Raw genomic sequence first — 13,222 nt, 5'->3', positions numbered from 1 at the left:
TTTCAGTGGCTGGAGAACTGCAGGAAAACATTTGGGGACAAAGACAGCAGCCAACGACCCAATACTCACGCACAGGTAGGAATGAGCACTTACTTGTTTGATGGCTGGTAATGTTATTGAAATTTGTGTTGATCAATAATTTTACAAATCAGATGGGAAAATTATTAGATTGCAAGGTGAATACTGAAAGGATGAATTGTGTGTACAGGGAGGTCTCTGCATTAACACTTATGGTTCAAATCAAATTAAACTGCATGTTTTATTTGGCTGCTATATCATTCGTCTCTGCTCTGTGAATCACCTGTCCTGCGTTCTTCTTTGAGATAGTTAGAAACCCAGGGGGAGGAATTTCTATTTAATTTTTTTATTTCCATGATGACCCCTCTACTTTTGTATTCATTTGTTGGATCACTGTTTACTCTCCATACAGCCAATCAAATGGCTTTTTTTAAAACCATATTTACATAAAGCAATATGCTCAGCGTTAATGGGCTGAGCAGACAGCCAACAGCCACACAGCAGCCTGCTACACAACACAAGAGCCACAGACTCCGAAAAACAACCCACATTATTAGCTTTCTTGCTAAAATCTCCTTCTTAACGAGCTCACAAACATGAACACTCGTCATGTCCTGCACCATCGGTTGTTGAGCGAGAGGCCAAACAAACATTCACATCGGGAACTGCAAACGTCATAACTAGCTGCTCAGCCGCAACAGATTAAATAGAATGTAAACCTACTGGTAAATGTCCCTTCAGTACAGTTGGATGCCGGTGTGGTCCTTAATCTTCATTGCCACTAAGGACCCGGTGTCTGCCCCGGTCATGTAGCGGCAGCATAACACTGTTTACATTCTCAACCATCAACGCTGTCAAAACTGGCTGTCAGCTCGAAAGGCATATTTCTTATATGTAGAAACGGAACAGAAATGATAACAAAACCCAGGCTTGTATGTCAAAGTTGAAATTGAGGCAATTAAAACTGGATATCAAGTTAAAAACTATTCATTCATTCAGTCACTCCTTTTATGCTCAAAAAATGCAACCCTTCGGCAGCATATAATTATCAGCACTAATTAGTAGACTGAAACAAACTATTGTAAGATCTGGAGGGATGCAGTTCTATCTACTCTTAATAGTTTTCTGAGTATACAGGTAGAACAACAAGTGGGCTGAACAACAATCAGGGAGCCAGTAGGATGAACAGAGCGCCACACACACACACACACACACACACACACACAGAAAGAGAAACAAAGTGGGACATATAGGAGACACAAGGCAAAGGGAAAAACTTGAGGCACGGCCATTACCGTGACAACAGGTTTCATGTTTTCCGGCAATAAAGCCAAACATACAGAATACAGCTGTATATTAACTGCATTGATTTTATTTTTGTTTGTTTCTACATTTTATTTTTACACTCAAACTATAATGTGTTGATTTTGACAGCACTATTTGTTTTTAGGAGATAATTGAATCAAAGCAAATGAAGAGAGACTTTTAACTGCGTCCAGTCTTTGCATGGTCACTCACTCCACATCCTCGAGTTGCTGACATTTTGACTTAGCCTGAGCTTCTTGCACAGATCTGTGGACTTCATGCTCACAGCCTCCTTCTCTGTTTCCCACCTACAGATAATAACGTCTTGGGTCAAAACTGGTGTGTTGTGTTCAGTCGTTAGGGCGACGCACTCAGCTGACTGATTTGCTCTCCTTCCTCCTTCTGTAGCCTCTACTATGTCTTTTCTTCCTGTGATCATACATGCTGTTATTCAGCCTCTCAGAATGGAGGTTTCTGTGACTGCTGAAGTGAGCTCATGTGTGGTTAGGCCTCCCCGACCCGAGTGTGGGGAGATGATAAACCACCGCCACCTGCCCAACAGGTCACTGTGTCTCAGCTGCCATGTTAAAGCTCACTAATTCTTGGTCTTTCTCTCCTTCTGTGTTGTTTGTTGTTTTTTTGTGTGACCTGCTCACCTTCTTGCTTAGCAAATGGAAAATCTAGCAGTAAGTGGTTCTCATATTATAGACTCTTAATAATCATGACATCTGGACAAACTACTGATCATCTCATCTCTCTCTGTGCATACCTGCGCTGTTGACAACCACAGACTGTGCTCTGCCACCTCTCCTACCCACCCCTTTTATCTCTGCCTTGATCGGTCATGTAACCCAGCTCTACTCTTCCCATCCACTCAATCAGAATTTACTTTTATCCTGTATTGCAATATATGCTTTTATCTGTTGCTCCATCCAGTCTGGGTGTCTTAACCGCTTTGTACTGCACACTGATTCTGTCTGCAGATAGATGAAGTGTGTATTCAGTGTAGAGCTACTGATGATTTCAGAGGGGAGAGAGCCTGTGTTGGTACAGGATGGGTGGAGAGGACATATTGTTGTCAGGATAAGATTACTTTCATTTTGCATGTGTATTGTGCCATTCCCAGAATCTGTTTTTTTTTTCTTTTTTCTCCCTCCATGATTTCCTGGATTAGGGTCTTAAACTTTAAGTAATTGCCCACTTCTTTGGGTCATTCATCTAGTCAGCCATACTGGTCACAGTGGTCCGTAGGGAGCGTCACAGGAAGTGGTGATGGATAGTTTTCTAGTTGAAATCTCATCACTAATTCTACTAGTGGTAGACTCACCTCTTGCTCCATGGCCCGAACCGGACAGCACTTTGCTCTAGGCCATGTTAACCTTTTCATCTACTCCCACGTCTCTAACCCAGGATACCCATCTGTCTAATCATATGATCATCAGAGTCATTTCAGTGCACCTTAGACCCTTAGCCTGGCACGTGACTCTCTTTATGTTTCTGTCTCTGTAGGAGCTGGAGTTATGTCGCAGGCTCTATAAATTGCACTTTCAGCTGCTGCTGCTCTTCCAGGCCTACTGTAAGCTCATCAGCAGGGTGGACACCATCAAGAGAGAGGCAGAGGTGAGAAGAAAAAAAAAAACATACTGAATTTGACGGTGGCCGCTCCAACAAACTGCATGGATCCATTTGTTTTGTATTTCAGATGTTTTATGATTTCATTGTACGTCAGAAACCCATTTTACATTTAGTTGATGTTTACATTAGAAAGGCACTGCGACTCAGTAGCGGCTTACATCCCTCCATCTCCTTTGTCAGTGAATCAAGAACAGACAAATTGAATTACTTTACATCATGCTGATAGAGCACTGTTTTCCACAGATTGTTGTCTCGCTGTCTCCATTTCCGTAGCTGTTTGTCATACAATTTTGAAAGCAATGTTTTTTTTTAAAGAGTTCTATGGTAAAATACAGGCAGTACGCTGGTTCTCCTTTTACATACAGAATAGTTAAAGCAGTCGGTGCTGAATGAGGGCCACGGCCGCTGCCTCTCTGGGCAGTATCCTGGTGGACCTTTAATTAGATTATTGCTGTTAATGAAATTAAATAATTTCTCACACGAAGCGATGAGGTCAGCTATTCCAGTTAATATTAAGTCAAGATGTTTATTTTGATGACCCCTCCCCCCGGTTAGATTTTGCACGTTTGCCCTGATGTGTGGTGCTGTTATTATATTAATGTTTTTCTATCTCCGTTTCTAAGGTGACCAACATGTCTGAAGAGCTCACTATCCTGGAGAGCTGTTTGAAGGAGGCAGAAACAGGAAATGATAGTCAGGAGGATGTGTGCATGTCAGACACTGCCCAGACCAACACAGAGACAGCGATCCAATCACTGATTGAAACTCTGAGAGCCAGAGACTTCGGCTCTGCCATCACACAGGTCAAAATCTTTAGGTAAGATGAACGTTACAGTTCCACAGCACAGACACAACTCCAAATCAAATACAAAATACAAATTGATGAAATCAGCTGATCAAAAAACTAATCAAATGCAATACGTACAGAGTAATAATGTTTCAAGTCATGGTACCAGAAGGTAAAACTTGCAAATGATCATAATTTAAAGTTGTTCATTAACCTAACGTATAACTGTTTAACCCTTTATAGGGCACTCATTGAAATACTTAGAAATTCAAAATTTCAACCCTAGACCATTACTGGTGGTCATTACAAGACTTTTTTACTTTTTCGAGTTTTTCAAAAAAACGGTCAGTGAAGTTACCATATATGGTTTCTTGCTGGTCTGTCATGTAGCCTGATTGTTGCTGATTGGTTTGGAGAACTCTCATAGTTCTACTGCCTCATGGTGAGGCAAGGGGCGGCATTTTGAACTCCCACTTAAGTTACCAAATATGGTCCCTTGCCCGATAAAGGGTTAAGGTGTTTGAATTATTTGTTGTTGAAACAATAAAATGCATAGTTTTAATCATACAGCCTTGTAGAGTTGAAAGCACAAGGAGCACTGTTGTTATAAAAGTCTTGACTAGCAGATGTGCTGGCAGCATCCTTGTGATGTCTCGAGGCAGCTCCACCATCAGCTGCTGTCAATCACCTGCTGTAGGTAGCGTAGCAAATGCCACTGGCGAGTGTCGCCTATTTCCCATTTCAGCCGCAATGCTCCAAGTTTATTGATGGACTGTTGGTAAAATTGGCTTGAAAGGTTGAACCTCTACCAACCTTTCCTGTTTCCCTTGACAGTAAAGTAGGTGTGTTTCTGCTCACACTTTAAAACTCTGCTTGTCCTGACCCCGACCCTCCTTCATCTACAGGTCTTTGTGGCCCAACGACATTTTTGGCAACGAGACGGACAATGCGGTCCAGACCCTTCTGCACATCTACTTCCGTCACCAGACGCTGGGCCAGACGGGCTGCTTGGCGGTGGTGGGCCCCAGCAGGGACCTGTCTCAGGCCAGCACCCGCCTCATGGAGCTCAACCTGCAGATCCGCGAGGCTCTGAGTCAGGCGCAGACCTGCCACCCCCACGCCACCATGGTCAGCACTGGACTGTGAGCCTGTGGTACTGCAGGCTGCACGCCTGGACTAGACTGGACAAAAAGACCACCCCCCCTCACTCTACACAGACCTCACCTCAGCTGTAGAGAGAGGGTAGACAGTGAGGGGCTTCAGAGGAGGACGAGACAGACTCCACCTATAAAGGGCTAAAGGATGAGTGGGAATAACTGTGACTCTTAATATATATTATTACATGTATGAATGCTTAAAGCTAACATCTTTTCCCAGACCAAGTCAACTTGCAAAATTCAGTTGCAATAAGTCATGTGGTGGTGTGCCTGGAAAAGAATAAGAGGACGCTGTGGGATGATAACTTTTTTTTTTCCTCTTTTTTTTTTTGGTGTTTTTTTTTTTTTTTTTCTTTCAATTTTTTTTCCTTCCTTTTTGCTGTATCTGACCTGATGGGCCCATCGTACCGAGCGGTGGCCTCCTCGGGGCCTGGGCTGCAAGATGGTATTGAGGCATGTAAGACAGTCCAGAGGAGGTGTCGTATGTGTGAGAACACGCCGTCAATATTCATAAGCAAACATAGAAAAATCTTGTTTTAAGAAAAAAAAAAAAAAAAGTTTTCAAAAGCATGCTTGAAAGAGAAGAGCACTGCAAGAATATTTTTTTGAGAAATGTATTTTTTATTAGAGCTAACATCCTAGGTTGTAAATGTTAGGATATTTAACATGTAATTGTAACCCTGTGGGAAACGTTTGCCTTCAGGGAGTGTAAAAAGAGAAATATATCTGTTTATTGATCTGCTTTGAGAGGAGACTCCCCTTCAACAGGTCTTCACGCAAAACTCACTCTTTAACCAAATAAGTAGCTGCCTTTAGAGACTCTTGACTGTGTGATATATTGGATATTCTGGTATACGCTCACACACAAATGCATATAATTGCACACAAGTGCAGACTGGCTACAGCTCATTATGGAAACATAACTTATTTTACTCTGTATATATTTTAGAAAATGTATAGTGTAAAACCAGTATTTTTCCCTTGTACTTTTGTGTAATGCACTGTTCATCCGAATAGGATGTATGTATAAAGCTAATGTGATGAGAGAAAGCCAAGACCAGATTCGAGTCATATGAATGATCCGCTCCACCTTCGTCATCTAATCATAAACTTCAAAATTTCCCAAAGGCTGCCTTGGTTGTCGGCTGTGGTCTTGCAAAGGGGGTCGGGGCTCATTTGGGACTAGCCGCCCGTCTGCCTTTGTGATGGTGGTGGTAAGGAAGATCTGATGAAGCCTCCATCTTCTGTGGGACCGCACCGATCCAGCCAAGTCATATGCATTCCTTCTTCTCCACTGTGATCTTTTCGTTATCACATCATCCCAGCGTAGTGCTGCTTAAAGCCTCATGTAGGGGAGACCAAGGTTTGTGTTTGTCCACGTAGGTTGATCACGTTTCAAAGCCGCGCTCATCCTGCTACATTATGATCCCGTTTTCTGAGGGGAAATGGCTGTCGGAGCTGTGCTATTGCTTTCAGAATGGCCCTACTTGCTGCTGTGACTGCAGGACATGAACCGTTACCTAAATGCTTTCTGGAAATCTTGTCATGGCACATTGTAACAGTCACTGTACTCATTCCTCAGAGAGCCTTTTTTTCCTGCTTGTCTGGTACATTTGAATGCTGTTCTTATTTAATGAAAATATTATTTACCTGGAAGATGTTTTAATGTAGAGGTGCATTATACACCCCCCCGTTCACTCACATACCAGCCTTCTCTCTGGATAAATAAACCTAATCATACAGTACAAGCTTTGTCTGAAGTTTCCTGATCGAATGGTATTCAACAAGTTAAACAGGACTTTGAAAGTACAGCTACAGAGAGCTAGTATTTTTCTAAGGTTACATCTTACAGATGTAGACGTCAAGTCACTAGCATCATTGACCGTTTGTTTCTTTCCTCAGTTTCCATTATGGACAAGACCTCAGTGGTCTGAGTGAAGAGGAAGCTTAAGCACAGAGTGCACAGTAGCCTTTTATTACACTAAAGTGTGTGGTGCTCACCATTAATTACAGCAACACAAAACAGGCATGAAACTTAGATTTGAAAACATCACGTGATTGTACCCACGATGCCCTTATTGCATCTGCAGATATATTGGCATTGGGTTGAAGGCAACCCCCACAGCACTTGTGCTGATGTTTTTACAGGACAAAGTTCGGTCGAGATGTTTCCTAGATGATGTATTTGAAGCTGAAAGTGCTCTCACAGGAGAGCCGCTTGCCTTTGCATCTGCCACACAAGTCCTGTCTGTGGGGCCGCTTGGGGTCAACGTGGCGTTGTGTTATTGCACAGGAACAGCGAGCTTTGTTGCAATTCTGAAATAAAAGAGGAGCGTCAGTTTAGTCAGGACTCAGGTCATCATTTGAATTTAGTCAGAAAACAGCTTACGTGACATGTGATGTCCTCAACACGGTATGGGTTGAAGTCCTTTTGGCATTTCCTACAGTACTGTTTGAAGTAAACCTGGAACACACACACACACACACTTCAGTTAGGGCCAATGTCTCATACAGAGTCTTTGAAATGTTAAACCATGGTCCATTCAAACACACAGTTTTGCCTCCTATACAATAGTCCTGTCATAGCAGGATGCCAATCTTAACATTTAGCACCATTGCTGTAATACATTGAAATATTTGCCGTCCAGACTTCAGATTAGTTTGCACTAAATTCAGCAGTCACTGGCAAGTTTGGCTGAGTTGGGTTGCCTTACACACTGAAGGGGGAAAAAATAAAAAAATAGAGCACTCACCTTATTGGTGCCCTGAACACACCAAACATAGGCACTCTCCCATCGCAGATTGCACTCTCTGCAGTGATAATATCCGTACTTCTGTTCCAGAAACTGATAGACAAAGAGGAAAATCATTGAGTCCTCACTCCAACCACACCCTCCATCAATAGACTGATCCGGTCACAACGAAGCTTTGCTCATCTTTACAGTCCAGCTGCTTTGATCTCACAGTGTTTCTCTTCATGGCTCTCACACCAGGCTTGAAGATAATAGCACTTGAACATTTTCCTCCTGGAGGTGTAGCCTGGCTTAGTTATCCTGCCGTCTAGAAAATTCACCCCAACTTCTCATTTGTTGCTTTGCACAGTTCAGTCATTTCCTACAAGAGGTGTGAACCATGTGGGGCCACTTCAAGAATGAGCAGTGATTAGAAAAAGTAACCAAATTCAAATATATCAGAGCCCATCATGTGAACTCCATGTCATTATCTTCATGACTTTTACTGTTGGCAAGGACATAAGCTTTAAAACAGGGAGTCAGTGATGACAGTTTAACATCCATGTTTGGGTGGTTTGCTGTCTGAGGGACTTTATTTGTATGTAGTGTGTTGCCTTCATGTTTTAAGTCTAACAAAAAACAACAAATGATATTTCAGCCAGTGAAAATGGGGTAAAGCTGCCATCAGAGGAGTGGTGGCAGGTAGAGTGACAGTTCTAAAGGCTCAGGACCTGCGTGTGTGTGCGCCTAAAGACTTTGATGTAGTTTATTAGATTTAAAAAGCCAATATTAGGGTGTGTAAATCCACAGCAGGAGGGGTTGGGGTGGGGGGGGAGTGATCTCCCATCTTGAGATGAGGGACGTGATGTTTCTCACCTGGAAGCGCACACGCGCCCTGCTCTTTGACCCCTCCGTGTCCGGCTGTGGGACTTCTTCACTCTTCCCCTGCTGCTGTTTGGACTTGGCCTTCTGTCGCTGCTCCGGGGGCTTCAGGCTCTGTCCTTCCTCCCCCGCCTGCTTCTCTCGGCCCTTCTTCCCGTCGCTTCCCCCCGCGGAGTCCGGCGGGTCCCCGGGCTGCTCTCCGGCCAGCGCCTCATCACAGGAGGCTTCCTCGGTGTTGTTGTCGTCGTCGTCGACCAGGAAGGAGGTGACGCTCCTGTAGGCTATGGGGGAGTACACGGCGAGGTTGCGTGGGTACCGAACACCGCCCGCCGCTGTGGGGCTGCCGCCGGGCGTCGTGGGCTCCGGCCTCCTGCTGCGCCGGAGGTCCCGCTTCGTGGCCAGGAGGGTCCGGGGTCCGATGGAGCACTGCACCGAGGCGTCCCGCTTCGGGTTCACCTGCACCGCCACATCTTTAGTGTTCGCCTTCCTGAGCCTCGGGGTGAGTTTGGGGTTGATTTGGGACAAGATGGACTTGAGCTGTGCGCGCTGGTGGTTGTTGAAGGCCTCCGAAGTGTCTCCGTAGTGGGAGAGGTAACGCTTGTATTTCCACCCCGCGTCCTTGGACCTGGGGTATCTGCCCGCGTAAGGGTTGTAAGGTGAATAGAAGTAGCTGTCGACTGGCTCGTCACCGTACGTTGCCATTTTGTTCAACCGGCTCCGGGTCGCAGGTGCAGCTTGTTAAATAGATTGGGCTTCCTGAGCTCTCCATTAGGTGTAATCACGCACAGGTGTGGGACAGCCCCCCCCCCCCCAAACAGGAGACACGGTTTACAAGCTTATACACAGTTTATTTTCTTGATACAGGTGTTAAGAATATACACATATGGTACATGATGTTCAGACCATTAGTTGTGTCTATGGAGCACAGATAGGCTACTGGAGTGGTACTGCAATGAATATTTCTGATATGTTTGTCACATGTAGTCTCTCTCTCTCTCTCTCTCTCTCTCTCTCTCTCTCTCTCTCTCTCTCTCTCTCTCTCTCTCTCTCTCTCTCTCTCTCTCTCTCTCTCTCTCTCTCTCTCACACACACACACACACACACACAGAGTTTTAAAGCACTGTTCATTTGTGAATCTAAATGCTGTCTTGTTGCTTTGGTGGTGTGATTTGCTGCTAAATGTTTCTACTTGTTCTATCTAACACAGCAATGTTTTAAAACATGAAATGGTCACATTGAATGAATGAAGCACCCTTTTTTTTTTTTTTTTCAGCAGTCAGGTCAGTGATAAACACTCAGGATCTCCCTGCTCTCCAGGATGTTTTGTTTTTTTCTTTAATGAATGATGAATCCACTTGCAGGTCCTATTCTGATCTCCTACCTTTGCAGGAGAGAGCTGACTTTTGCACATTAAACGGGAGTCGGGTCAGGAGGACAGGGGTCCAGCATGATGGTGTTGGGGTCACTCACTGTCACGGCACCATAAGTTGAGTCAAAGTCCTCGTCCTGAAACCTTTGATAGGATATATCCGTGTCCCCGCTGTCCCCCATGGGGTCTGGTTTGTGCAGGACCTTCTTCCTGTACACCCTGTACGCCAGGATGAAAATGCCGGCCTCGGCCGCTTGGAACAGGGCGTACAGCAGGGGGAAGATGTACATCCCTCCCATGAGCTGAGGGGGGAAGGCCAGCTTCAGGATGGCGGTGCACAGCTGCACGTTCTGGCACCCTGTCTCCAGAGAGACGGCCCTGCGGCAGTTGGGGGGCAGCTCAAAGAGCACAGCCAGGCCGTAGCCCGCGGCGTAGCCGCACAGAGGCATCAGGACAGCCACCACGTAGACGGAGGGCGGGATGGTGGACAGGAGATCCGGGCCCAGCAGCGCTCCAGTCAGGATGAACAGCATCACAAGGGTGACCAGCAGAGACCACAGAGACGCCTGCAAAGACACAACATGTCAGCATGAAGGTGATTCTCTGGACGTGTGCCAGCTGTTTGCTCCTGGAGGCATCTCCTGCTTTTTGCTCCTGTTTAAAGGGTTTGCTTTCATTTGAGTTTTTCCCTCATCTGAATTGAGGGCCTGTGAGGAAATAGGGCGTCATATGTTGAAATGTGGGTGCATCCTCTGAGGAAAAGGATGGATTTTGAGCTACATGATTAAGATTGATTTCAGGCGTCTGTGCTGCTTAGTGTTACTGTCTATTGTGACTGATGTGTGTGGCTTTTGGCAGAAATGGGAGGGAGGAGCTCTTCCTGACACTGTGCCTCTGATGTCACTGTTCCTGCCGTCAGCATCTATGACTGACAAGGGAAATTACGCAGTGCGTTTCTGCGCAAAGGTGCACCCTAACTGGATGTACTCAGGGTCTAAATGGCACAAAATTGAATTATTCATCTGATTCAATTCATCAGTCAAGTGGATAATTAACTTTGAGAAATTGCCCTCAAATTACCTTTAAAACAATGTCGGCCACGCGCGTGTAGCGGTACCTCAGCATAACTCCTAAGCCAATGGGGATGAGAGTGCTGCACAGGGTGAGGATGATGGCCCCGAAGGGCATGAGGTTGACCACAGGTGTGTTGATCCAGGCGCGGCTGTAGATCCACAGACACAGCGGCATCAGCACGAGCGCCAGCAGAGTGGAGGATATGGTCATGATGATGCTGGGGAGAGAAGCGCAAAGACGCACCGTTACAGCAGTGAGAGGGGTCGCTGATCACAGGGTTGGATCATTTTAGTGACGTTTAACAAAAAATATCTCATTAACTTCAGGAGACTTATGCGTAAAGTTTACCAAAGTCCCGCTTATTTCAGTGCGTCATCTGCTGAAAATGCGCGCAAAACATAGTTCAACCTTGTGAGCAGTTTTCACAGGTTAACTTGGTAACTCCCTGCATTTTGTTTTTCTTTTTTTGTACAGTATATCTACCTTAGATTCATCTCCCCGTGCACCAGCAGAGACATGATGTTTGATAAGTTTCCTCCCGGGCAGCAGCCACACAGGAGGACAGCCATCGCTGCCACATCATCCAGAGAGAAGGCTAGAGCCAACAGAAAGGCCACCAAGGGCATGATAACAAACTGGCACACCAGTGCCAGCAGCACCCCGATGGGTCTGCGGATATGTTCTCCGAGCTGGCTAACATCCACCGTGCAGCCCAGCCCCAGCATCGTGAAGCAAAGAACAAGTCCCACAAATACATTGATTCCGTGGCTGAGCGGGGAATCCCAAAAGGCAGGCATCAGGTGAGGGGGCTCCGTCGGCGGAGCGGCCATAAACTCAACGCCAGCGGCAGTCCTGAATTTGCTGCCTCCAAGGAAGATGGCACTACTGGCCACTAATCCAGCCATGGCAGCGTCCTCCGGAAAATCCACAACTTGCTTCAAGGTGTCCGACATGAGAGAGTCCTTCAGGCCAGCAGTTTGTGCACCCAACAGGCTGGAGTTCTCCATGGCGCAACAGGAGGGCAGAGGCTCGCCACCGTCGGCTCGTGCCTGTAGGTGCTCGTGCGTAAAATGATTCCCCTAGTGGCGCGCTGTAACTAATAAGAAACTGCGGGAGGATCCGGCGGTCGGAGGAAGCGATGGTGCCATGGCACTGATGGTCTTAAAGCGACTCACGGAGTCAGACTGGTGCCGCGGATTGGCTGTCCGACAGACGCACATAGCTGGAGGGGAGTCTGCACACGGTCTCAGCCTCAGCCAGAGAGCGCGGGCCAATCAATAACGGCCAGGCTGCCCTTTTATACCGCTGTGCGCTCCGTTTAAGGAGCGAGGACCACAACATATCAATCTAATTATTATATATTGGCAGTTTTCCATTTGGGAGATTACACCCAGTCCAGCAGAGGCTAGTCTGTCCCTCATGTTTTCTGCAGAGTTACTGAGGCCATCATTTAGCCCCGTGGAAACCAGCTGTTTGTCGTGGTTGAGTAAACTCAGCCTGCATGAATGAAAACTGCGCTGATCTTTATGCCGGTGCAGCAAACTGTGAAAATCTGCCTGCCTGTTTCTTTTGTGCGCGCTGCTGTTTCTCTCATGAAGAGTGCGCATTACGCACGAGTCCTCATCTCCAAGTTAGTTATTACAGCTCAAGAGTCTCACCACCGCGCGCGCCTGTTTAATGACATGAAGCTGTCAGGGCGACATGAACTGAATCAGTCTCCACTGCTGCGGGCAGCAGGCAAGGTGGATGGAAACGAGGACTTCAGTGAAAGCAGCAAATGTGTCAACAGGAAGGTGAACCCTTCTGTCTTATAGACTATTGATGCTGAAGCTGGACCTGATGAGTCCAACCACCACATCAACTGTAGGGAAGTTTAGATGATGATATTTTATGATATGTGCTGTTTTATTATTCACATTTTATCGACTGTGGCTTAATATTTCATTATGTGAAAATCTGCAAAGTGATGACAGATCACATGATAAAAAAGTACAACAGTTCCTTCAGATTGTTGTGGAGGAAAAGTCCTAAAAACGTCACTGAGCTAAAACTTGCCCCTGTAGTACATTTAGTATATAGTTACTGGACACCCTGCTGTTCACCCTGAGATGCAGGGCTGAGCCTTGATAGAGCTTCTGTCTAACTTGTTTTAAAATCAGTCCATCTTATCTTCTGTGTGTGTGTGTGTGTGTGTGTGTGTGTGTGTGTGTGTGTGTGTGTGTGTGTGTGTGTGTGTGTGTGTGTGTGTGTGTGTGTGTGTGTG

General features: G+C 45.9%; 3 protein-coding genes across 9 annotated transcripts in view; 1 reads left to right on the top strand and 2 right to left on the bottom strand.

The window, feature by feature from the left end:
• Window positions 1-6,650, top strand: part of fryl (furry homolog, like) — a 54,346-nt gene extending 47,696 nt beyond the window's left edge. For 6 of the 7 annotated variants that reach the window (XM_070832592.1, XM_070832589.1, XM_070832591.1 and 3 more), the window contains 5 exons: window positions 7-75; window positions 1,992-2,009; window positions 2,833-2,943; window positions 3,582-3,775; window positions 4,651-6,650. In XM_070832592.1, coding sequence (XP_070688693.1) covers window positions 7-75; window positions 1,992-2,009; window positions 2,833-2,943; window positions 3,582-3,775; window positions 4,651-4,891 — 633 coding nt within the window. In that variant the 3' untranslated portion in view covers window positions 4,892-6,650. The remainder of the gene's footprint in view (window positions 1-6; window positions 76-1,991; window positions 2,010-2,832; window positions 2,944-3,581; window positions 3,776-4,650) is intronic. The other variant, XM_070832593.1, reaches the window with a different exon arrangement.
• A 286-nt stretch (window positions 6,651-6,936) lies between these two features.
• zar1 (zygote arrest 1) lies at window positions 6,937-9,218 on the bottom strand. Its single transcript, XM_070832794.1, has 4 exons — window positions 8,511-9,218; window positions 7,656-7,748; window positions 7,292-7,366; window positions 6,937-7,218 (listed from the first exon to the last, which is right to left on the bottom strand). The coding sequence occupies exons 1-4, from the start codon at window positions 9,216-9,218 to the stop codon at window positions 7,075-7,077; spliced, it is 1,020 nt and encodes a 339-aa protein (XP_070688895.1). The 3' UTR covers window positions 6,937-7,074.
• A 708-nt stretch (window positions 9,219-9,926) lies between these two features.
• slc10a4 (solute carrier family 10 member 4) lies at window positions 9,927-11,966 on the bottom strand. The gene is made up of 3 exons (XM_070832323.1): window positions 11,443-11,966; window positions 10,966-11,176; window positions 9,927-10,451 (listed from the first exon to the last, which is right to left on the bottom strand). The coding sequence occupies exons 1-3, from the start codon at window positions 11,964-11,966 to the stop codon at window positions 9,927-9,929; spliced, it is 1,260 nt and encodes a 419-aa protein (XP_070688424.1).
• Window positions 11,967-13,222: the final 1,256 nt, after the last annotated feature.

The sequence above is a fragment of the Pempheris klunzingeri genome, chromosome 6, assembly GCF_042242105.1.
Source record: "Pempheris klunzingeri isolate RE-2024b chromosome 6, fPemKlu1.hap1, whole genome shotgun sequence".
Classification (NCBI taxonomy): Eukaryota; Metazoa; Chordata; class Actinopteri; order Acropomatiformes; family Pempheridae; genus Pempheris; species Pempheris klunzingeri.
This window is presented reverse-complemented; position numbering and strand designations above follow the sequence as displayed.

What these genes read in the sequence shown, in the direction of transcription:
- zar1 (XM_070832794.1), bottom strand. Translation starts at nt 9,218, where the DNA reads ATGGCAACGTACGGTGACGAGCCAGTCGACAGCTACTTCTATTCACCT. An exon ending in GTGTTCAGGGCACCAATAAG is followed by an intron (nt 7,367 to 7,655) that starts GTGAGTGCTCTA and finishes TGTGTGTTCCAG; the next exon opens with GTTTACTTCAAACAGTACTG. An exon ending in TTGAGGACATCACATGTCAC is followed by an intron (nt 7,219 to 7,291) that starts GTAAGCTGTTTT and finishes CTTTTATTTCAG; the next exon opens with AATTGCAACAAAGCTCGCTG.
- slc10a4 (XM_070832323.1), bottom strand. Translation starts at nt 11,966, where the DNA reads ATGGAGAACTCCAGCCTGTTGGGTGCACAAACTGCTGGCCTGAAGGAC. An exon ending in CACGGGGAGATGAATCTAAG is followed by an intron (nt 11,177 to 11,442) that starts GTAGATATACTG and finishes TTCTCTCCCCAG; the next exon opens with CATCATCATGACCATATCCT. An exon ending in TGGCCGACATTGTTTTAAAG is followed by an intron (nt 10,452 to 10,965) that starts GTAATTTGAGGG and finishes GTGTCTTTGCAG; the next exon opens with GCGTCTCTGTGGTCTCTGCT.